At 50.0% G+C, this 23,296-nt stretch overlaps 7 protein-coding genes across 7 annotated transcripts; 2 read left to right on the plus strand and 5 right to left on the minus strand.

Moving 5' to 3' along the window:
- Positions 1-70: 70 nt before the first annotated feature.
- TRV_02139 (uncharacterized protein) lies at positions 71-7,694 on the plus strand (the record flags this gene model as incomplete). Its single annotated transcript, XM_003023660.1, has 2 exons — positions 71-823; positions 882-7,694. Coding segments are annotated over 2 exons (7,566 nt in total), but the record flags the coding sequence as incomplete, so codon positions are not given.
- A 139-nt stretch (positions 7,695-7,833) lies between these two features.
- On the minus strand, positions 7,834-9,201 carry TRV_02140 (solid-state culture specific protein, putative; the record flags this gene model as incomplete). The annotated part of the gene is made up of 1 exon (XM_003023661.1): positions 7,834-9,201. One exon carries the CDS (start codon positions 9,199-9,201, stop codon positions 7,834-7,836), a length of 1,368 nt encoding a protein of 455 aa, XP_003023707.1.
- A 213-nt stretch (positions 9,202-9,414) lies between these two features.
- On the minus strand, positions 9,415-11,827 carry TRV_02141 (uncharacterized protein; the record flags this gene model as incomplete). Its single annotated transcript, XM_003023662.1, has 3 exons — positions 9,415-9,576; positions 9,761-10,460; positions 10,632-11,827. The coding sequence occupies 3 exons, from the start codon at positions 11,825-11,827 to the stop codon at positions 9,415-9,417; spliced, it is 2,058 nt and encodes a 685-aa protein (XP_003023708.1).
- A 315-nt stretch (positions 11,828-12,142) lies between these two features.
- Positions 12,143-13,210, plus strand: TRV_02142 (uncharacterized protein; the record flags this gene model as incomplete). The annotated part of the gene is made up of 1 exon (XM_003023663.1): positions 12,143-13,210. One exon carries the CDS (start codon positions 12,143-12,145, stop codon positions 13,208-13,210), a length of 1,068 nt encoding a protein of 355 aa, XP_003023709.1.
- A 355-nt stretch (positions 13,211-13,565) lies between these two features.
- TRV_02143 (uncharacterized protein) lies at positions 13,566-14,361 on the minus strand (the record flags this gene model as incomplete). The annotated part of the gene is made up of 2 exons (XM_003023664.1): positions 13,566-14,018; positions 14,089-14,361. 2 exons carry the CDS (start codon positions 14,359-14,361, stop codon positions 13,566-13,568), a joined length of 726 nt encoding a protein of 241 aa, XP_003023710.1.
- Positions 14,362-17,342: 2,981 nt separating this feature from the next.
- TRV_02144 (uncharacterized protein) lies at positions 17,343-19,131 on the minus strand (the record flags this gene model as incomplete). Its single annotated transcript, XM_003023665.1, has 3 exons — positions 17,343-17,766; positions 17,833-18,086; positions 18,178-19,131. 3 exons carry the CDS (start codon positions 19,129-19,131, stop codon positions 17,343-17,345), a joined length of 1,632 nt encoding a protein of 543 aa, XP_003023711.1.
- Positions 19,132-20,319: 1,188 nt separating this feature from the next.
- Positions 20,320-22,476, minus strand: TRV_02145 (uncharacterized protein; the record flags this gene model as incomplete). The annotated part of the gene is made up of 1 exon (XM_003023666.1): positions 20,320-22,476. The coding sequence occupies one exon, from the start codon at positions 22,474-22,476 to the stop codon at positions 20,320-20,322; it is 2,157 nt and encodes a 718-aa protein (XP_003023712.1).
- Between the last annotated feature and the right edge of the window lie 820 nt (positions 22,477-23,296).

Consider the following 23,296-nt stretch of genomic DNA (forward strand, 5'->3'; position numbering starts at 1 on the left):
AACAACCTAGAAAAGAATGAGGTCCGTATTCCTTGCCCTATTTACAGATATATTGTTAACGTTTTCTTAGCCCATCCATCCCCTTATAAATGAACCACGACTTGTGTTTTCGCTCCCAATAGAGAACTATCGAGAGAAACTTTTACAGGCGGCAAAGCTGCAAGAACTTCAGCTACAAACTGTCCAGTTTTATCAGCAGCTTTTGCACGTGGAATCTGCTGCAAGGGGCAAAAAGTCAGCGGAAATGACTCTCATAGAACGATCTATCACTTCGGGGGCTATACAGTCTCACCTCAAAGACTCGACACAGCCGATTGGCCATTTCATTTATGGCTGTTGCAATGCAGTCAGTGAGTGTTTAGAGTCACTGACCTTGGAATCCTGCCCCGACAAGGCCCCTCAGTTGGTCGAGGATATTTTGAATTTTTGCTGGGATAGCTTTGAATTAACCCAATGTCATCTCTTGGACGATGCTACCTTTTTGACATACCTTCTCATTGGAAAGAATATCTGTGGTGAATTTGAGCATCTTCAACTCAAGCTGGTGGACCAGTTCAAAGAACTTCTGGCCTCTTTCAATGCTAACTGGGAGTTGAGCAGCGGAAAGAGCATGCAACGTATATGGAATTCATGGCGCCCTGCCACACCCACTGACCCCAGTCAATTGGAACAGGGGATGCAGTTCCGAGAACTTAGGACCAGATATGATCGGGTAGCATTGAAGTCACGAGTGCCTGTTCATGAATTAGGGCGGCTCTATGACCTATTTATTCATGCCCAAACCTCAATTTTACGGGGTGCGAATAGCACAGCCCTACTACCCGTAAGTTACCAGTATTATTCTCCGTGCATCTTCTCATATCTTACTGGTGGTTTTCTAGGAATTGAACACAACAATATCTCGCTTCGAAGCCCAATCTTCGAAATCGGATTCTTATGACTCTCCTCACTTTGCTACAGAATTTGAAGCATTGTGCCAATATAATGATCTAGCAGAAGACAAGATCTTGCCTCGTGCTCCACTTCCTGGATCTATCAAGCTCCTGGCAGGAAGAGAATCTCGTCCCACCGACACATCAGTAATTGCCAGTGCGGCCCCCGGATTACTCTCTAAACTTACCCAGTACCTAGGAAGCGAAAATTCGCACTGTGGCCCATTGGCGTTGCTTGGGAATATTTCATGTTCTCTGGTCAAGAAAGTTGAAGATATCAACCAGGTGCCCCTTGGACAGATGGATCTTCTAGGATCCGAAATTAGCCTCCTGTTACAGGGGCTAGCTGCAAACACCTGCCAGCTTTCTACTTATCAGCCTACTATCCTTAGACATTGGATTTTGGAACTTTCGAAGGAGCTCATACGGTGTCATGCAGACTTGCTTGGATCAGACTCCGTGGATATATCTATGGAAATCCTGCAGCAGCTTCAGACAGGAGAGACTGAAGATTTGCAATCTGGTATTTTCACAGTCCAAGTTCATCCGGAGGTATCAGATAATCTGGTCTTCAAACTTCTAGGGAATGAAATTTTTATCCTGTTCCGAAAGCTCTGTACACCGCAAGCTAATGAGGAGGCTATCGGTGGACTTGGGGAACTTTTAGTCAGGCTATCTCTTGTCCTCCTGCATTGCTATGTTCCAAACCGACCATTCGATCCATCATTGCATCTTGCTGTTGAGCATAAGCTCCATTTGCATAGACAGCATGAGATGACTACGAGGTTGGATTGCCTCCGGACATGTGAGCATTTGTTTTCTGGGCAGACATCAAGCTTACGAATTCAAGCTGCAAGAGAAGATCTTGCTCGTCTTGGATCTGCACCCCCGAATACTCCAGTGGTCCGCCCTGAGATCTCGAAACTGAATGAAGTGCAAGCTCAGTTTAGCAGCATTCTCACCTCTGTCTTGAATCAGCCAATTGAATATATCCTCTCGGCCTCCCAAGCACCCCTTACCGAGTCAATTTCTAAGGATGCCTCTTCCCAGGCACCGGGAACATTGCTCCAACTCAATATTCGTCAAATCGCCCATCGTCTTTCCGAGAACTGCCCTGGATATGAGGACATGACGATCTTACCAGTTAGATTTCTCCAGCTCCTGGATCAGGGGATTGAGTTGATCCGTCACAGTGCTGCGTCTTCCACCCGGTCTTCCCCCCTTATCCAATATATATGCGCAACAACCCCTTTCTTAGGGGGAAAATTACCAGATCTATCGCTTGCTTGGCCCTCTCCTGCTAAAGGATCCCAAGCTACAACAGCAGAGATAGATGTTCAGACCTTGCTACTACTAGGCGCCGCTCAAAACATTGATAACCAGACTCTATTTAAGCCTGCCCAGAAAGAAATTTTACATGGTATCCTCGATCGAGCATATTCCTCATGGAAAGAGAAACTGGAAAACGACCAGTCTCTCGAAGCAGAGAAATCCAAGTTCTATCATTACAGAGGATCCTTTGAGGACGACAAGGAGTCAGAATCCGCAGAAGTTCTCCAGATGTTCCCTACTTATGATAACCAAGACGAGCCCAGCAACGAAACTGCAAATACCGAGCCTCATGGTGACAAGCTTCGTATGAAACTATTCACGGCCTTTAGGGGCCTCTTTGTGTCTGATAATAGGGCTTCCCGTCTAAGAAATGTGATTAGTGAAGGCCTTCGCTTGTTAGGGTCAATATCGCGTAAGTCGGGGGTGACGATACCACCGGTCGATCTAAAATTCCATCTCGGTCCCATTTTCTTGCTCATGGAAGACGTTCATCGACCAAGCAAAGTTGCCAACTACAACTTTTATACTGATGCCAATATAGAGGAAGTGAATAAGTTTGCTTCTCTTGTCCAGAAGGTGCAAGTTCGCTTTTTGCAGCTACAAGAATCCTGGCCTGAACATGCAACCCTTGCCGATGTTGTTGAATGGTGCTCTAAAATCTTCAAGTTCCAGCATAGAGAGCCCCTTGCTAAGTTTATAACAATGGCCGAGAAACTTCATGGACACGTACATGAATGGCAAACGGTTGCGAGCAAAGAATTTTCTGCAGCCGACTGCTACAATGACTTGACCTCGACGCTGATTCACTGGAGACGCCTTGAGCTATCTACCTGGTCCCGTTTGCTCGATGTGGAAGATGAGAAATGCCTAGAGCAAGCGGCATCTTGGTGGTATATGGCATACGAGGTCATTGTGGCAGTCCCGCTACAGCTGATACAAGACAACCAGCCCTTGGACAGTCATATATCAGACCTCCTGTTGACACTGGAGAAATTCCTACATGCTACATCCATGGGGCAGTTCTCGTCCCGTGTTGATCTTATCGACAAGTTCAGGCAACTCCTTATGCTTTATCTTCCTGACCTTCCAGGCTTGGGTAAGGTAGTTTCGGCTCTTAAGAATCTTCTTGACCACTATGGGCCTTTCATCTCTTCGGTCCAAAGCTCTCTAAAAGATGGACGGCAGAAACTGGAAAAGGAATTAAAGGAACAAGTTCAACTGGCAAGCTGGAAAGATACGAATATCACCGCACTTCGTGAAAGTGCTCGTCGTTCTCACCACAAATTGTTCAAAATCATCGGGAAGTATCGTACCCTCCTAACACAATCTTGTGAAGAGCTTCTCGCAAGAGAAATCCCTGAGACCACTTCAGATAATGAGGATACAGCTGTCTCTCAGTCTCTTCCACTCAAGGCTGTAAATCCTGCTGCATTAAGCGTTTACCAGCAAAATGAAGGGCTATGGAGCCAGCGACCTGCCCGATTCCAAGCCCCTGATTCTACAGCTAAACACATGCACCAGGTTTATGAAGGCTCCTTACCAGAGTTCCAAGCTACCACTGAACTTGAAGCCATCATGACTGACGTGGTTTCGTCCATTTCCGACTTTAAAAAGAGAACTCCCAAAACGCTGACGGAAGAGAACAAAGATGAGGTCCAACATCTTAAGACTCAAAAACGAAGCTTCTATGCTGCAAAGCTGAAGGAGCTGCGTCATATGGGGCTTCGATCGAATCTTGGAACAGACTTACTCGATAAGCAGAGCTCCGTTAGCCTGGTTCTCGCTACTACTCCCGGATTCAGCGCCCCTGACCTAGCCCCCTTGTCTGTTACCGCAGACAAGTACTTCCACCGCTTCCTTCACATAGTCCCAAGCATCCGTCAAGCTGCACGAAACTACTCTGAAGACTTGAGCAACGTTGAAGCTGGTAGAAGTGCTGGATTTACAGAAGGATTTCTTTACCAGATGATGAAGCAGAGGGACACACTCTCTCCTGTGTTGGCCTCGGTTAAGTCTCTAGTTAACAATGTCAAACTGGCCACAGCAATTACGAGCAGTTCCACAGTGAATACAATTTCTAGTGAAAGGTCGTCTAACACTCTGCACACGATATATCAAGCACTTAAATGGCTGCCGACTATAATTGAACTGTCCTTGACGATTATCAACATCCATCGGAGTCACTCCTCTATCGACTCCTCAGCAGTCCTGGCATCCTTGGGCTTATGGGCGGAATCTGCGACATCCTTACAGAACCGCCTCATCAACCTTCCAGCTCTTCCTGATGGATTATATTCCAACTTTCATAAGGATATAATTCTTGACGCCGAACGTTTTATGGCTAGTATGAAATCTGGAATTCTGGCCCATATGAAGTCTCAGCCCGAGATTGCCTTTGCTCTCAATCAGCTTCTGTTCTGGGCGGAATGTGACTCCCGCGGTGCTCTAGAATGGCAGGCCGATAAACCGTCTATTTCCTCCATCAAGGATGTGGACTCGTCTCTGCTTGTTGTAATGGACGCCATACTTGTTGCATTACAAAGAGTTCAGAGCGCCCTTTCCAGTGCTCCCATCTCAGCGGAGGGCCCTACATGGCTATCCAAAACCGATACCTCGTTCTCTAGGTCCCTCTCCGAACTTCACATTGACGATATTTCATCTAAACTGAAATCGGTATTTGATATGGTTAGAAAAATTTCTGATACTCGTGAGCTTAATATTGCCATCGCTGGGCTCAGTATCAGCCTGCCAATATTAGAGCAATATCAAACTATCTGCCTGGACCTTGTCAATCGATATGCCGCCTTCCACCATTCAGTGTGCAAATTGGGATATACTCTAGGTAAATCGTTCAAGCAGATCGCATCAGAAGGATTTTGCAGTCCTTCTGAACCCTCAGACCAGCAAGGCCAGCAAAGTGATAAAGTGGAGAGCGGTACTGGCCTTGGTGAGGGCGAAGGTGCAGAGGACATAAGCAAAGATGTTCAAGACGATGAAGACCTTTCGGAACTCGCCCAGCAAAAGCAAGAAGAGGCAGAAAAAGAAGATATTGAAGGAACAGACGATGCGGTAAACATGGACAACGAGGATTTTGAGGGTCAAGAGGGCGATTATTCCAAGGATAGTGAGGAAGAGGAAAAGGACAAGTCAGATGCAGAGGAGGGAGAAGAAGATGACCTGGACGAAGAAGTTGGAAGTGTTGACAACTGGGACCCTTCCGCCGTAGATGAGAAGATGTGGGACGGTGCGAATGATAAGGATCAGAAGGATACTGAGAACAATGAGAGCAAAGGAGACGAGAAAGCAGAAGACATGTCTGCCGCTACTGAGCAGCGCAAGGAAGATGATCCTGCGAAAAAGGAGGCTGATGAGGGACATGAAACTACTGAAAGTGACGAGGAAGCCCCTGAAGATGAGAAAGAGGGCGCTGGCCGCGAAGATATGGATGTGACTGATCCGTACGCCCAGGAAAATGATGTCCTTGATTTACCAGAAGACATGGACCTGGATGGTGAGAAAAAGGAGGACGAAAGCTCTGATGCAGACGATGGTATGAGCGAGATCTCCATGGAAGAGACTGCCAACCAAGATGACCTTCCAGAGCATACCAATGAAGAAAAAAAGGATACCAAGCCGGAAAGCCCTGACGTTGATATGGCAGAGAACCCAGATGATAACGCTGATGAAGACGGCCAGCGGGAGGAAGAGACTGGCGAACCCGACTCCGAACCCCAGCCAGATGCCGGCGAAGAAGAAGATAAAGAGAAGATAATACCTGTGGAAGATGAGCAACAAAAGGCCGATCCTGACAATACAGCGCCTAGTGAGCAGGTTTCAGCCGGTGTCCAGCAAGATCAGAGCAATGAGAAAGGTACATCTGGAGATGCAGCCTTCGATCAGCCGACGGAGAAGATGGAGGAAGATGGTGAAGGAGAGGGCAAAGGGGTTGAAGAACAAGGCCAACAGGGGAAGCAATCGAATCAGGAAGCCGGTGATGGAGGCAATAATGAGAAACAAGATCCACAGCTCCAGTCATTCAAGAAGCTCGGTGATATCCTTGAACAATGGCACAGGTCTCACCGAGAAATACTGGAGGCTTCTGAGAAAGATAACGAACAAGTTCAGGAGCAGGATATTGCTGAGAAGGATGTTGACTTTGAACATCTAGCCGATGAGCAGGATACTGCAGATACCCAGGCCCTCGGTCAGGCAAACGAGGAGCAGTCTCAAGCAATGAATCAATCACAGGCAATAGAATCCGACTTTAAGCCCCAGGATAACGAATACCTACCGGATGCACAAGAGGTAGACGACAACAGCAATATCAACAACCTCGAGGACCTGATGGATGTTGATGCGCCGCTTGCGTCAAATGACCAACAACAACCTACTACCTCCATAACACGCTCTGGTAATGGTATAGAATCTTCTCAGGGGGGAGAAGGTGCAGCAGCAGAGGAGAAAGACGAACTTGACGATGTTGATAACCATCTTTCCGTCATAAATATATCCTCCGACTTGGCCCCCCTGACGCCTCCCGATGAAGCCCGTCGGTTATGGACTCATTACGAGTCTATTACGCATGAGCTTTCCCTGTCCTTAACGGAACAACTACGCCTTATCCTTGCGCCAACAATGGCAACCAAACTCAGGGGAGACTTCAGAACAGGCAAACGGCTGAATATAAAACGCATCATTCCTTATATCGCCTCACAGTATAAGCGTGACAAAATATGGATGCGTCGATCCGTGCCTTCAAAGCGGAATTACCAGATCATGCTTGCGGTAGACGATAGCAAGTCTATGCTTGAAGGTTCGAGTGGTCAGCTTGCATTCCAAACTCTCGCTTTGGTTGCAAGGAGTTTGAGCATGCTTGAGACTGGTGATCTTTGCATTGTCAGCTTTGGAAACGAGGAACACATCCGTGTTGCTCATGACTTTGGAAAGCCGTTCTCCTCAGAAGCCGGGTCGCAGGTATTCCAGCACTTCAGCTACAAACAAACCGGCACAAATGTACGGCAGCTTATTGCCGATTCTATTACTCTTTTCCGCGAGGCTAGAGCTAAACGGCCATCTTCATCGACTTCGGGTGACCTGTGGCAATTGGAGCTGATTATATCCGATGGTGTTTGTGAGGATCATGACAGAATTGCTCGCCTTGTCCGCCAGGCGCATGAAGAGCGTATAATGGTTGTTTTTATCATTGTTGATGCAGTTCAGGAGGAGAGCCGTTCCATCATGAACCTCTCCCAGGCAACCTTCGAGCCCAGCGGATCAGGGCCTGGCGAAGGAAAGTGGAAGATGAAAAAGTATCTAGATGGGTTTCCTTTCCCTTATTACTTGGTTGTGAGGAATGTTCAGGAGTTACCGGCTGTTTTGTCATTGGCGTTGAAGCAATGGTTTGCAGAGGTGGTGGAAATATCTTCATAAAAGTCTAGACATATTCTCCTTGTTTGTATCATAGCGTATTGTTAGCTATAGAAAAATATTCAACCGGTATTTAGGAATCTAGCTACTATTCTATTGACCATAGGTACTGTTAATCCATGAGTCTTGTCAACTTAATATTTTAACAATGGCCCCCCGGAGTGGTATACTCGTGCATTCTAGCTGCCAGCCGCTCTATATCCGAAGCCGTCTTCCCTCCAACGCCAATTGCGCCACAGCTCAGTTTCATCGAGTCATCGTACGACCAGGAAATGATGACAAGGCTCCCCTTTTGAAATTCATTGCAAAATATCTCTTCGATTTTGTCTCGAGAGCAGGTAAAAAATCCTGTCACTGTTGAGGCCACGTCAAGTCCTCTACTGGTGAAATGGCCCTTAAGGAAGCCCAGATGGCAGAGACCCGTTAGACGAACATTGAGATCCACGATGTATTGATTCCCTTGGCTATCTGTCAGGACATCGACTCCTGCAGGCCCGTAGTACCCCTTTTCATGCAGGAATTTGGCAGTCTTCTCCATGGTGGCTGCATATTTCTCCTCCAAAGCTGGCTGGTCAGGATACGAAATCGAGCCCCCTGTCCAGCGCCCCTGTTTATCAAACTCCTGATCAAAACATCCAACAAAGATGCAACGTCCGGTCCGGGTAACAAAAAACGACAGGGCTACCTCTGTGCCTGAAACGAAGTTCTGGAAGACCAGAGAGCAAGGGTTGAGATGATAGTTGGCAGCATTGATCTGCTTTAGCATAAGACGCATATGGGTGCTGAGAATGGCCTTCACCCGTTCTCTATCATTGTCCGAACGGATCGCAAAAGTGCCCATTGCCGCCACTGACTGGGGTAGCTTCACTACAAACGGGGTATTGTAAGTGTCGATAAGTTCCAGCATGCGCGAAATCTCCTGTCCCATCTTGGTATCATCCCGCAGCTGGTCGAGTGGGAGAGCCACGTCTACCACGGTGGATGGGGGTGTAGGCAGTCCCGAAACTGCCAGCCCTCGCTTTGCTAGGATGCAGAAATGCACATCCGGGTCAAGGACATGAGGCAGAGCGGCAAACAGGTCAATTGGAACCACCACTGCCACAGGTACGTTCGGCGGTACAGTGATCTGGTCGGCTCTCTGCACGAACTTGAGAGCAGGCTGCTGGTCAGGCCTCATCTTTGAAAAATGTCTGTACATATCAGCTTTATCCGCTGCCATAGTTTGGCTGTCTGGATGTTGCTGCGAGTATGCAAAGTCCACAATAAAGACTGGCATGTTGCCAGCCAGAAACACGCGCCGCTCAGTCTGGCTCCTTGTTAACAGGATCAGCATCTTGTCTGAGCCTTCTTGCGCTGCCAGATGGTAGACGTATTTGGCAGACGGCACCATGGCGTGGTCCTCCACCGGCTGGGAGTCAAGAACGAGGGCTGGAATAGGGGACCCATCGTTGTCAAGGGAGTAGAGGTCGTTCAGTGTGTAGTCTAGTATCACTTGGGTGTTGACGGTCATTTTGACGGCTGTTCAGCTGGTTTACAGGTATGGAGTGTCACTTGTTGCGATGTACTGAAGGGTCATCGAGGGGCAGTGAATATTTTCTCAAGTCCAAAGCAGGGATAATAACTAATAAGTCTGCTTCATCCTTGCTTATCATTAAAAAGAAAAGAAAGGAAAAAAGAAAAAGAAACAGAGGAACACAGGGGAGCGGGGAGTTCAATAGTTCCGCTAGCTGTTCATGGTTCCAGGTCGTAGTCTTGACTCAAGCTCCATCTCGAATCTCTCCTTGCCATACAGCTCTTCGCGCAATGTTGCCATCATATCGGATCCAGGAGGGAAGTCGGATTCGAAAATAGGCTCTCCCGCCCCGCGCATATTGGCAAGGACAGCCTGTCGGAAGTGCCAGCGGAGCAGCTCATCCGATACACGATCTCTGGTGGCCGGATTACGGCAAACGGGGTCCAACGTCCGGCTATCAATCCCCCAGCTGTCCAGTCCGAACTCGACGATTTTATAGCCGTCCTTTGATATATCAGTATAGCAATAACGCGTTTGGACATCAAAAAACACTTACATCTGGGTTTATTGAGAACAAATACTGATCAAAGCGTCTGTGAAAATGCGCCGACATGAGAAGTCCATTCTGAACAGAGTTGATTTTATGCTCTGCCGAAGTATCGTCCATGTTGGTGATCCAACGCCCGTAGCCTAGCTGCACCCAGAGGCTCTCCTTCTCCAGGGGGAACACATGGGCAGACTCTAGTCCTGCCCAGTCGTCCCACTCCGCCCCGCGGTTGATCCGCCCAGATATCACGCACCGGCCGTCTCGAGCACGGACTCCATCGCGGAACTGGTCCTCCCCGCCGGAGATGGAGTGGCTAGCGATCCTGGCAAACCACGGTTCATCGGTTACCTGGATCGGTCCTATATATATATTAAGTTCAGTATTGATATTAACGGGGGGTTTCAGAAGCCAGAAGCCTGTACCTGTTGAATGGATGTCATAGTCTCCAGGCCTCACCGGCTCGCTGGAAGGTGTAACGGTTTCTCCAGAGGTTCTTTGCTGAATAGTCCACGTATTTGCATCCTGAGTGGCTAAAAGCACGTTGCTCAGAATCCAGATGAGGTTTTCCTCAGTAATTGCGCCGTTCTGATAAAAACCTCCGATGAGGGTGCCAGTGGAGGCGTCATAAAGGCGGACATTTCGATACGCAGCTCGATCCCGCGGCATCTTGCATCTGCTCTGCGAGCGGGGATCAGCGACGCAGCATGGTCTATTTTTTCCAACGGCGGACCGGGGCAGCTGCCAAAACAGCTAATACCAACGTTTGATAGATGTGGCGACTAGGTAGTAAGTTAGTTATTCCGAGGTGTAAAGGCTTATCCGGATGTTGGATACACTACACACAGCTTATTTATTTCGCATCTAACTCTACCACCCATACTTTGCGCTCGCCTCTTTCTTGTTCCGCTTCCCGGTAGCAAAGCTCTCCTCCAGTGCGTCACCCTGGCTGGCCACTGCATTGACGAGCTGGTGCAGGCTGTGCTTTCCAGGTGCAACAGTCCTAACAGGTCTATGTTGCTGAGCAGCGAGCTCGGCTTCGGATGTGTTTGCCAGGTAGGCAGAGTTGGACTTGTACTCTTCATCCGTGTTGAAGTTAATGACTTTACTAGATGCACCTTTTAGATCGCGTCCTAACAGCTGTCGCATCTGCGATTTCGAAAGATTGAGATCACTAGCAACACTGGCCAGATCTTGTGGCCCACTGGAGGCCGCAGGTGCAGGTGAATTGTTGTAAGCTGCGGTGGTTGTGACTATCGAGTCATCTGGCACTTTAGTTTCGAGTGCCCCTGATGGCTCTGACGACGTTGAATAAAGTATAGCTTCGTATGGTTCATCTTGAGCGGTGATGTCGGTTGATGGGATGCTTTCGGCACCACTGGAAAGCCCAAAGAGGCTCACTTTTGGTTTCGTTTCTGGTCTTGCTTCTGGTTGTACGGGAGGCTGAGGGTTTTCAGCCTGTGCTTTCGAAGTCGAAACAGGCTGCGCGGCTGCCGTCATCTTCCTTTTTGGTTTATTTCTAGCCACGGATAGCGGTTTAAACATCATCGCATTCCCTTTTTTCTCAAAAACAGGCTCTGGCACGGGCGTTCGAGAAGCCTCTTCTGATGGAGTTTGTGCAGCAGTATCCTGGCCGCTGGATGGTTTGCCGAACTCATCACAAGACATATTGAAGTTATCTGATCTCTCACTGCGGTCAAAACCAGGCTCTGCACTTGTCTTCAAAGTAAAAGGCTTTGATTTCTTGACCCCGGCCTGTGACTTATCGACTGGTTTCTGTGCGGATCTTTTTGGTGCAGGGAGCATGTCGTTGAATCCGGAGAATAGTCCTCCGCCTTCAGTACGAAGCCGTTTCCTCGCAGGGCCATCTTCTTTATCCTGTCCTGAATCCGCTCCCTCGCTGGGTTTAGCTTCCGAGAGGTTCACGAGGATTTTTCTGGGGTTGCCACGGTCAACCAGCGGCTTGAACGCGGGTTTGGAACTTGAGGTTGGAGCCTGGCGGGGCGCTTTAGGTTGCTCAGTGGGCTTCGTCTCGGTATCGGAGTCGCCTTCAGAGTCTGAATATGTAACCAACGCCATCGTAAATGCTATGCCGCAGCTGTTGTGGTTGTGTCGATGTCGTCGATGTTGTCAGAAAGTCGAAAGCTGCAAGTGGATAAAGCTTCAGTTGAGCCGCATCACGTGCCACTTTCGGGATCTTTAATTTTTGGTCGAGAAAACAACGACAAAAGAACAACCATTAGATATGAAGATGCTATTATCATGACTGGGGATACCAAACTTGTGGCTCCTTTCTTTGTTCCCGGTCCTTCTGTCACGATGGTAGATGACACTGACGGCTGTTCTTTGCCGAAGCCACCTTCATAAGGCTTACAACCTCTGATGGTCCTAGTGATGGATCCAACCACACCCCAACGCGAGGTCCACGGGGACGATAAGCCTACGGATGGAGCTAATACTATTCCTAAGGGTGATGAGTACCGGGCGTCACGGCCTGGTAAGGTCCGGCTGAAATCTAAACATTCATCCGGCCGGAGATCCCACGATAAGAAACGATCCCGCGAGGAAGACGACCATGATGGGAGCAGCAAACACAGACACCATCACCATCGACACCGTCGCCGCCGTCATCGCAAAGATCCCGAACCGGAACCATATCCAGAGGAGTATCGCTCACCGCCCGTTTCGCCTAACACGGCCTTTCGTGAATCATTGTTCGACGCACTTGCTGATGACGAAGGGGCGGATTATTGGCAGGCAGTGTACGGCCAGCCGATACATACCTATGCTAGACCGGATGAGAGGGGAGAGCTTGAAAAGATGACCGATGATGAATATGCTGCCTATGTTAGGGCACGTATGTGGGAGAAGACTCACCAGGGGTTACTAGAAGAAAGAGAACGACGGAGAAAGATTCGTGAAGCTGAAAGGGAACAGGCCAAAGCGTACGGAAGGCATACCAGCAGAGCAGAAACTGAGCGTGAAGCGTTTGATAGGATGGTGGAAGAAAGCCTGAAGCGCGGGAAGGAGAGGAAGTCGAGAAAAGAACAGACAAACACCTGGCTTGATATCTGGAAACGGTATCTTGACTGCTGGGAGAATTTGAATATGCGGGCGCAAGAAGGTCAAGCTTCTGCTAATCCTGGCGATGCTCTTCGTAACGTGCTGGTTTGGCCTGTTGAATCTGGCAAGCGAAAGGACGTGAATATAGATTCTGTGAGGCAGTTTCTAAGCAACGCTCCGGTTCCGAATGGTAGTTCTGGGCCCGAAAATACCAGTTCTAGAACATCAAGGCACTCTAATATGCTGGCTGTTTTGAAGCTGGAGCGTGTGAGATGGCATCCTGACAAAATACGGCATAGATACGGAGTCTTGGGAGTTGATGATAATATAATCAAGGCTGCCACCGAAGTATTCCAGATTTTAGATCGGATATGGGTGGAAGAGCAAGCAAGACGATAACATGGTATTCTACAATGACATTTTAGACACAATTTACGTCTAAAATTGAGAGGTAAATCCAATGCACTTTTTGACCACTATATCAGCATCATCGTACGTCCATTTCAACTTTATCAGTCACGGGTAGAAAGTAATTAGGGAAAGGTAAGAACAGTAGTAGGAAAGAAACCGCTTGTACGAAGCCTAAATGATAACAATGAATGCCCGCCTTGAAACAGAGAGATTTTATGAAGCCTAAGAACACATAGGCGGAGTATAGGTGTGTATCCAAGAGGAGGGAAATGGAAGGAGGTTTAGGTAACTGGGAGTAGTAGGTGATTATGTCGACTGTATGATAATAAAGGCGATATCCAAATTAGAACCGCCTGCTGACAGCGGCGCGGTAAGCAGTCCATCCAACGTATCCTCCAATAACAACCACGAAGAATAATATGACCTTAAAGAAGAACCATAGCCAACTGCCGCCGCTGTTTGCTGCATGGTATGAATGCTCCCTCTGGGCGTTTCTCTGGTTAGCAGACTGGGCCATCTGGCCGGGACCGGTGCTGTCACTTCCTTGTTTAGTGTAAAGGGAGTATACATCGACTTCGAGGATATCATGGGTATCACTTAGTTCGCCAGTTTCGGCACTGAAGCCAAGATAGGAGGCGGCAGGAAGATTAATCGGGGACTCAGGCCTGGATTGAATCTTGAAGCATGAGGTCCAGGCCATGTCTGACTTGTACTGTAGGTCCAGAGCGAGGTACTTATCCTGGAAGTAAGTAAGACGGAGCTTCGTTGGGTAGGAGGAACCGCGGATTCCACGAGCCTAGAATGGACAGTTGGTTAGAGGAATATGGTTCTGAAAAAAAAAAAATTGGAATTGGTCACTACCGTACCGAGCACGATGCAAGCTCATTGGCCTGGCCATCTCTGGCCTGGTCGTATGGAGTATTTCCGTCACCAAGCATGGCCATAACCAGCGGAAAAGTCATTCCTTGCCGACCGTTCTTATAGGTATCGATAAATATGCCTAGGCCCTTGAATCTGTCCGCAGATCCAAACACCGGACCCTGGTTCGCGCGACCTTCGGTAAGCCAGAGGGCCATACCATCGCCGTGGAGAGTTCCCTCGCCATTGATGGCAAAGTCAACCTCGATCTGTACAGCCATATATTAGGACGCAGGTCCAATATTCGAGAGGCTAGGAACTACCCACCTGCCAGTTGGTTGCTGTGAGAGGTACACGAGAGAAAATCCAACCACTCTGGGATGGTCGGTCGGCGGTTAATCGAATGTATCTGCGTATATCAGTATTCTGCTCCTCATCATTTAGCCGGGATCTCTTGCGCGAGGCAAACGTACCGATCCGCACGGATAACGGTGTCTCCTCCAAAATCAAACCACCGATTAGACATATCGGAATCTAGATAGGGCTGTTCCGTCAAGGGACATGAATGCGATCCCCAGTCAGCAAAACACCATTCTATCTCAGGGAAGCTAGGATCTGGTTATGCGCCATCTATCCGGGTCGACTGCACGTACCGAGGCCAAACTAAATGATCTCATCTACAGGGAATACTGATTAGCGCATACCTTCCAATACCACCAGATGCGCCAGACAAACTACATACCGGCACCCTCTTGGTGCTAGGGTGGTTCTCGAAATCATTCTCGTTTGCCTGGGTGCTTGCATTGACCGCACCAAGCACCGATAGTAATATAAAAGGTAACAGTTTCCACGCCATGCTTACGGCGGGTCAAGTGAGGGCTATGAGAAAATGGAGAGAGAGAAATAATAGGCCGGGCAGGGAAAAGAATTAGAGAGTGAAGAGAGAAGATCCAAAGGGAGTGTCGTGTGTCACCGGGACATCTGCTTGCTCAAGTAGCTGAGCTTTGGGGGGAATCTTCTGAGCGTACAGGGCTAGAGGGAGGCTGCAGCAGGCAATGGAAGTAAAAATAAGTCCCTGTAGTCTGGGTCTAGACGATGCCGCAGTAGCAGACCACAAAGGACATGACACCCGGCGTCTGTTCAATTGATGCTTGGGTTGCTGGACGTGTTGGTTCCTGTATAGATAACTGTGTCCACTTCCATCTAGGGCGACGGAGAGCAGCTGGCGGATCAACACTTTATCCGGGCTCTTCAGATGGACCCGTGGACCTCAGTGGGCGATGTGGGCAGCAGGCCGTTAAGCAAAAGCATTCACACGGCCAAAGACCAGTAAACAGCGCGTATCTCGCCGCGAAATCCCCAGTGTCCAACATTCCCAGCTTCAAATCGTCAAATCAGATTTATATTCGATTGTTTTTTTGTTTTTTTTTTTTTCTCTTTTTTCTTTTTTCTTTTTGCGGCGACGAAAGGAATATGATTAGTCATTAATGACTCATCATATTTACTAATCATATCACATGACATTAGTTTTGAGTTGCTTACTAAACGAAAAGTTGAAGAAGTGAAAAAGGCGATAAAGAAACGACATCGAGGAAGAAGAAGAAGAAGAAAAGAGTGTTATAATAATAATTATAATTGCAGAAGAAACACTTGATACAGGACGATAAACCATATTCAATTCACCGCCGCAATGTCTCTCTCGAACCCCTTCAGCTCCTCCTCCAATGGCTCCGACATGTCCTCGTCACAAATAAAGAGTGCCATAGTACAGCAGCTTCAGAGCGAAAGTGCCATGAACAATGCGAAGATGCTCATGGAGGTATCTACACCCTTATCATACGGTTTATCATGCTGTTCGTTGGGACAAAACAAATGCTAACGGGATGCTAGAAACTCAACTCGAATTGCTTTGAGAAGTGCATCCCTACACCCGGATCCAGCCTTAGTTCGAACGAACAGACCTGCCTTAAGACCTGTATGGAGAAGTACATCGCTCTATGGAACACTGTGAGCCAAACGTACGTTGCTCGGCTGAAGACAGAGGGCGCGAAGTTTCCTGTGAATACGAACCTGTAGATGGGCGGATGATAGATACCCTTTGGAACCGGAACTGCTCTAGGTGTTTGCTGAAAGGAAATAGAAGAAGAGAGGAGAGATTGTACGATCATACTTGGTTGATGTCAGTGTTGGGCCATGTTATTATTATCTGGCCTTGCTATCTGCCATGGAGAAGACAGATGCAAAACTTACCTGAACATGTACATTATTTGGGAGCCAAAAAAAGGAAACATACAGAATTTATGCTATATAAGCATTCTTTGACCAACGACACTTTTAGATTTAATACTCCGCGCATTATCACATCTGGATACTCCATACAGAGCAGATGCATACATGGGATTCAACGTCACCGCCACCGCCCTACCCTCGCCGGCCACCAGCTGGCCAAGTCAACATGCAAAGACAAAGGAAACAAAAGGCACGATCAAAGGAGGTGCAAACCACGTATCGATATATGGTAGGATATGGTATGGAATATATATACCATGCTATGGCATGGACATCGGCCAGGAGCAGGCAGATGTAAGAAATAGCCAGCGTAGATATAGCGGCAAGCAAGCAGAACAATTGGAATAGATAACGAGCCCTCCCGAAAAGAACATTAGAAAAAAAAAAAAGAAGCAGACTCATCCATGCATCAGAGGTGTACAGAGACAATTAAGTATTAAATTGCCTGTTCATAAGGAGAAAGCAACGACCAAGACGAGGAAAAGTAGCATGGAAAGGAAAGCAATGACAAGAAGAAAGACACCATATGGGGATAAGATGTATACCTTTCCTGCTCGTCCGTATTCCATGTCACCGGTGTAGTTCGATGAATATTCCTTTTTTTTTTTTCGTTCTTTGCAGTATGAGTAAGGTAGAAGGTGAAGGAGGCTGAGATGGGCAGATGGCGGGATATGAACATCTCGAAGAGATCGACCGAGATGTAAGCCAAAGATATAAGAGGAAAATCACAGGCCAGCTGTTGCTGAAGCAGTGGAGATGTAGGTTATGGTCCCCGCTAGCTTTGAACCCCACAAGAAGGATATGATATAAATGAATATATATAATTTGTATATATATACTGCCTGCGCCTTTCGGAACCGGGAGGCAGGAAGTACGGAACAGTAGGGGAGAAAACAGGATCTTGGTGTTAGAAGTTCTGGAATAGATGGCCGAACCTGCGTGGCAAGGTTAGTATAATTAGTTCTCAACCTGGCTAGAAGCCGGCAAGGGTGTATCTGGGTGTGAGGGTATAAGGTACGTACTCATCTTCAGCAGGAAGACCATACTGTTCCGTCTCTTCCGCATAGGTGTCGAACATGCATGCATCGCCCGACCCACCCTTGACTGGAGGTATGTACGGAGCGTCTATCCGTCGCTGAGCAAGCAGTTCCCAGGTGACCTCCGCAAACCATGGATGGTTCTTGACATCCTGAGATCCACCGTGTAAATTACCCAGTCTCTTGGTCAGATCGGGTGTGATTAGTCGCGATAGTAGATCCTGCGCATCCGGAACCAGGGACGGCGGGTATTTAACGCGGCATTTTAGGATGTTCTCGTATATCTTCATGGGCGAGCCACTGTCCCAGAATGGGGTGAAACCACAGAGCATTTCGAAGATGAGTATACCTAGCGACCACCTGAATTACATGTTAGCAAACAACGAGCGCATTATAGGGTATGCACGTAGCTGAAAATAGACCTACCAGTCGACAGATTTGTTGTAGCCCTTGGAGGAAACCACCTCAGGGGCGAGGTAGTCCGGCGTGCCGCATAGCGTCCACGTAATATCCCGTACCTCCTTTGCGAAGCCAAAGTCGGTGATCTTGAGATGCCCGTTCTTATCCAAAAGCAGGTTCTCGGGCTTCAGGTCTCGGTATACTATGTGTTTGGAGTGCAGGTACTCCAGAGCAAGTGTAACTTCGGCGGCGTAGAATTTCGCCACCGGGTTGGGAAACCGCTACATCATAACCTTGGTCAGTATCCAGGCAAAAACAGCCGCTCCGCAAGCAACTAGGCAAACAAACGCGGGGATGGTACATAGCACGAACCTGGGATTTTCTGAGGAGACTGAAGAGCTCACCACCCTCTGCGAAATCCATGACCATGTAGAGATTCTTTGCATCCTGGAAGGTGCCCCATAGAGTAACAAGAAACGGGTGCTTGACCCGCTCGAGCATCGCCCGCTCATCGTTTGTATGCTCGACCTGCTTGAGCTTGACAACCTGGGCCTTCTTGAGGACTTTGATAGCGTAGAATCGCTGGTTGTGTATAGATTGAACGAGATGAACTCGGCCGAAACTGCCCGTCCCCAGCGTGCGGTGGATGGAAAAGTCGCTGAGGGAGTATTTGCCCTTCAATTGGCGCTGCGAGGCTCGAATTGAGGCATCGGGCGTTCCTGTAGTAGCATGTTGATGCTGTTGTAGTTGTTGTTGCTGGTGGTTGTGGTGCTGCTGCTGGTCCTCATGGTGGGGCGGGTTTATGATATTCTTGATGCTGGTGACATTATGAGGCTGGGGGAGGGCGGACGGCTGTGTCTGCTGGGGAGATCTCGACTGCGAGACGTCTCCAGGACTGGGACGCTGGTAGGCGGTCGACATGTTGGCGAGCGCGGGCGTCAGACTGGTCGAGGGAGGGTCAATGGCAGCGGCAGTCACTCCGCCAGCAGCAGCGGGCGCGGGAGGTGCAGGGGCAGCAGAGGCGACAGGCTCAGCAGTGCCAGAGCCAGAACCAGGACGAGGACCAGAACCAGGCTCGGGAGCAGCACCAGCAGCGGCGGCAGAGTCCTTACTGGCGGCAGATGGCGGGAGATTCGAGGTATCTGCGCTGTCGACGCTGGACTGGGCTGTATGACGGCCTTGCACGGAGGCAGCTGGCGCAGGAGTAGTAGAAGTAGCAACAGCAGCAGCAGCCGTGTTGTTTGTAGTAGAGTTCTCAGAGTCGAGGTCCTTTGATTTCGAGTCCTTCGTCCGCCGCTTCTTGAGGAGGCCTCCAAAGGTCGGCATGGAACAGAAGCAGCCCGCCGTGTCGAAGAGTCTGTTCGTTTGCTTTGTTCTCGTAACTAGTTATCGTATTGTAGGTCACTAGCAGGAGGGAGGCGGCGGCGGAAGAGACGAGGCCCAAGAGGCACCAGGGTTGCTTGCGAGGATGCGAGGATGCTGCACGAAAAAACGTTATCGGCGGACGCAGGACAGGGCGATAACGAGGACGGAAGTATAGATACTCGCTCGTTACTATATGGCTGCAGTTACGTAGCTGGCCGCGGTGTATCTTGTTATATGACGACAGATATAGGGCGAGGTTGGTTGGTCGCAAGGGCAGCGAGGGACAGCAACGCCTCCCGCGCTCCGTGGCAACACGGCTGGATAATCTAGACGCCTGCGGGCGGGCGAGGCTGTTCAAAGGGTCTGTTTACGCTGGATAAAGCCGTTCTCTAGACGTCTGCTGGGGGGGCTGCTGGATGTCTGCTCTCTCCGTGGTCGTCTATTTTATTTTGGCCTGCTGGTTGGTTGCAGTGCGTTTGTGCCGTGAAGTCCGCGGCGGGTGAGAACTGCTGGGATCCGGCTAGAGGTGGAACAAGGGCTGTTTCAGCAGCGAGGACGAGAGGGTTAACGAGGCCGGCAGGGCGTACGCAGTCCGTTAACTAGACAGAAAGCTGGACGAGGTGCGATCGATGGGAGGTTGATGTCGGTTGGTGGTGAAGACGAAGCTGGCGAAGTTGGTCAGATACAGGACGAGAAAAGACGATCAACGCCACAGGTCAGTGAGCTGGTTGGGAAGAAGCAAAGATGAGAGAGATCAGACCGATGTTCATACAGGTTATCAATAGCAGATTAATAGTATTACACTATTACTATTGTTGTTGTTGTGGTTGTTGTCGTCGCTATGTTGAGTTGACGTTGAGGCGAAGTTGGCGATGTTTGGTAGATTTTGATATCAGGAGTCGCGACTACAGCAAGGAGACATAGGGGGATAACTATAGAAGGATATAGAGAAAGACACACAGAGCAGACATACAGCATACAGAGAGCAAGCATACAGAGGGTAAATGCATTCTATCCAAGCCGACAAGAGTCCTGAGTCCTCGTTCCGTAGATACAAACAAACACCGAACAGACAGAAACACCAGCCATATCAAGCAGAGTAGACATCACAGTCAGGAACCTATAGCAACCCCATAAGAAAGACACACATCACAGGCGGTAATGGGCCATGTTCTTCTTGATCTCATCGACAATCTCTATGGCTTCAACCGCATTCCTCGCCTCAAAGTCATACCTCTTCTGGTCCGTCGCATCCGCGCCCCTGACGACGACAAACCGGAAGCTCTTCGGATGCCGCCTGCTCACCTTCGACCCAATAACATCGCAAAACGAGATCGATGTCGTCTTGCTGTTGGCCTCGAACAGCGTCTTGCCCGTCTCCGCCGGCATGATGTGCATGTAGTCGTTGTCAAAGGCCAACACGCGCTGGCTGGACGTGGTGAAGGACATGGACTGCTTGCGAATGACATTGTAGCGTTTATAGTAGCCGCCGACAATCACGTCCTGCTTCTGCGAGAGAGGATGCAGCATGCGTGAGGCGGCGCTCTTCTTGCTCTTCTTCGAGGCCCCGTTGGTGCTGGTGTCGACGAGCAAGGGTGCACTGGGGGATGAGCTGCCAGGCGAGCCCATGAGAGACAACGGGCCTGCGCCGAAACGGCGGCGGATCAGGTCGAGGTCTGTGTTTGTGCCCAGGGCCTCAACGGTGCGGTCCAGCGGTGCGACGGTGTTGGTGTTCATGATCTTGAGCAGGTAGTTGCCCTTGTCCAGCTGCCATTTCTTGCATACCGAGTCCAGGATCTCGGCGATGTAACTGTCGGTGGAGGTGTTGAGGGTTGTGGTACGTGTGGATGCCTCCAGGTCGACATACCGCACTTTCAGCTGGGTTGATACGCCCAGGCGAGGCGTGGCCTGCATCGTAGGGATGGCCGGCAGGTCGGCTGGCCGCAGCGAGCTGTCGTTGAGCGCAGAGCTGAATGGTTGGCCCAGGATCGGGTTCATGCGTCCGCCTATGGCCACCTTGATGTGGTTTGCCGGTAGACCTGGTGCCGCAGATGGTCCTCCTTGTGTATTTGCTGCTTCCGTTGGTGGTGCAGCCGTGGGTGTAGAGGCCTCTGGTACAGCTATGCTATCCCCGGGGCACGCAGCCTCGTTCTCAGCAAACTCCGCAGGCGAGGCCTCCACCAGCGCAAACTCATCGTACGGTTTGCTTCTCGAGCGGCCTCTGAACCCGGCTGCCCGGTTGTTATTCGACGTAAAGTCTGTAATCGGCCGTTTTCTGGCTAACGGCGGGAAGTCATAGTCAACTTCTCCATCCTCAACCATGCGTAGATTCCAGTAATTCACCCCCAGTTTCGATGCGTCAATGGCAGGCTGGATCTTGTCGTCTGTATACCGCCAGAGAGCAAGCCCAATAGCCTCTGCAACAGTGACGGGCCGCGAGTGGTCGCCGTCCTTGGTGTCCTTGGTCAGGGGCATGTCCATCGGCTCTTCCGGGTCTTCAGCACCGGGCGTATACAGCTTGATATACAGCGGTGTTTCCGACGATCCTTTGCCCGACAGAGCAGCATACTTCTCCATCGGGTTCTCTGGCGCCTTTTTGCGCGCATTCAGCATGTTGGACAGCAGACTGACGGGCTCTGGGTGTGGTGTGATTGCCTGTGCAGCCGGTAATCTAGGCAGTGCTGGCGTACTCGTCCCTGCATCCCTATCCTTTCTCGGCGAGGAATTTGCAGCTGATGCTGCTCCCGAGGCTGTAGCCGATACGGACGGCGCTGCATTCCCACTACCGCCTGACTTGGGTATCTTGTTCAATATCAAGGGTGACGAGGCACCCAGTCCACCCCGGCCCAATAACGAGCCTGAGCCAGCCGTATGTCCAAAGTCCGAAGATATAGCAGACTCAACGGACCCGGCAATCGAGTCGTCGTCATGATCATGCTCATCCCGGCGCACTCCCAGTCCTCCATTTGCAAGTTCAGCTTCCATCTCAACTTCTTCTTCTAACTTCTCGCTTTCTGCATCTTCGTCCTCTTCCCGCGGGACAAACGTCTCGTTCTCATGTTTCGAGAACTTTATCTGCCGCCGTTTCATGGCTTCGGGGTCTAGTTCGATATCAGACGACATGTCGCTGCTTGTAGTTGTGTCTCGTCTAGCCCGAGACTTGATGGCTTCCACGGCCCCCAGCGAGCTTCTTCGGAACCGATTGTCCACCGACCGTAGAGACGGCGACGTTATCAGTACCCGTGGGCCGCCCTGTTGCTCTGAGCCTCTGATGGGCGAGGAATCCGCCCGGTGTCGAACAGGCATCTTCGTAAATTGTATCTGGTTCATCGCCCTGCCAGCAAGACGTTAGCACAAGGTAACCACCATATACCACTTCGAATTTGTATATATCACCTCTGTCTAGATGTTTCCTCGTCACTCTCATCGCTGAGATCGCTGCTATCCTCTTCGGCCTCGCCCGGGGTAACAGGCCGTCTCGAGACCTTCTGTCTCCCTCGCCGTCTCAAATCCGTCTGACTGCTCTTCTTCTTGTGTGTCTGGCGCATGATATTCGAGAACCCCAAGCCCGTAATCCCCTCTGTATTCAGCGTGATCTCTTCATCGTCGTCTTCGTCCGCCGCCGTTCCACGCCGGTTCCCCAGCTGCAGCGTGTCCTCCCCAGCATAGCTGCCCTCTCTCGTGATGGCTTCATTCCTCACAGTCCCGCTACCGCTCCCGTTCCCTCGCCGCGCAGTACTTTGAGATCCAGATCCAGCATATTGCTCCCCCACCGTCGTCGCCGTGGGTATGGGCGGCGAGTGCGTCCGCTTGATATGGGCTGCGTTGGGGTCCGCGGTGGCCGACCACCCAGCCGAGCGGAAGCAGGGCGAGTTGAGGATCGAGGAGTTGACGTTGATGAGCCGGTCGCCTACGCCGTCCTTGATCGTAGCCAAGTACGACGTGCGAAGCTGCCAGATGGTGAATCTGCGTCCCAGCAAGTCAGTCAGTCAGTCAGTCGTCTCACTATCAATCTCGTAGCTTGTTTCGTCGCCCGGCGGCGCAAGGGGTGTGCTCACTCTTCGTTCTGCAGCAGCGCCATCTCGCCGAAACCCCCCGTGGCATCCAGCAGAGGGCGAAACAGGAG

Source organism: Trichophyton verrucosum, assembly GCF_000151505.1.
Source record: "Trichophyton verrucosum HKI 0517 chromosome Unknown contig00199_1.f1.exp, whole genome shotgun sequence".
Classification (NCBI taxonomy): domain Eukaryota; kingdom Fungi; phylum Ascomycota; class Eurotiomycetes; order Onygenales; family Arthrodermataceae; genus Trichophyton; species Trichophyton verrucosum.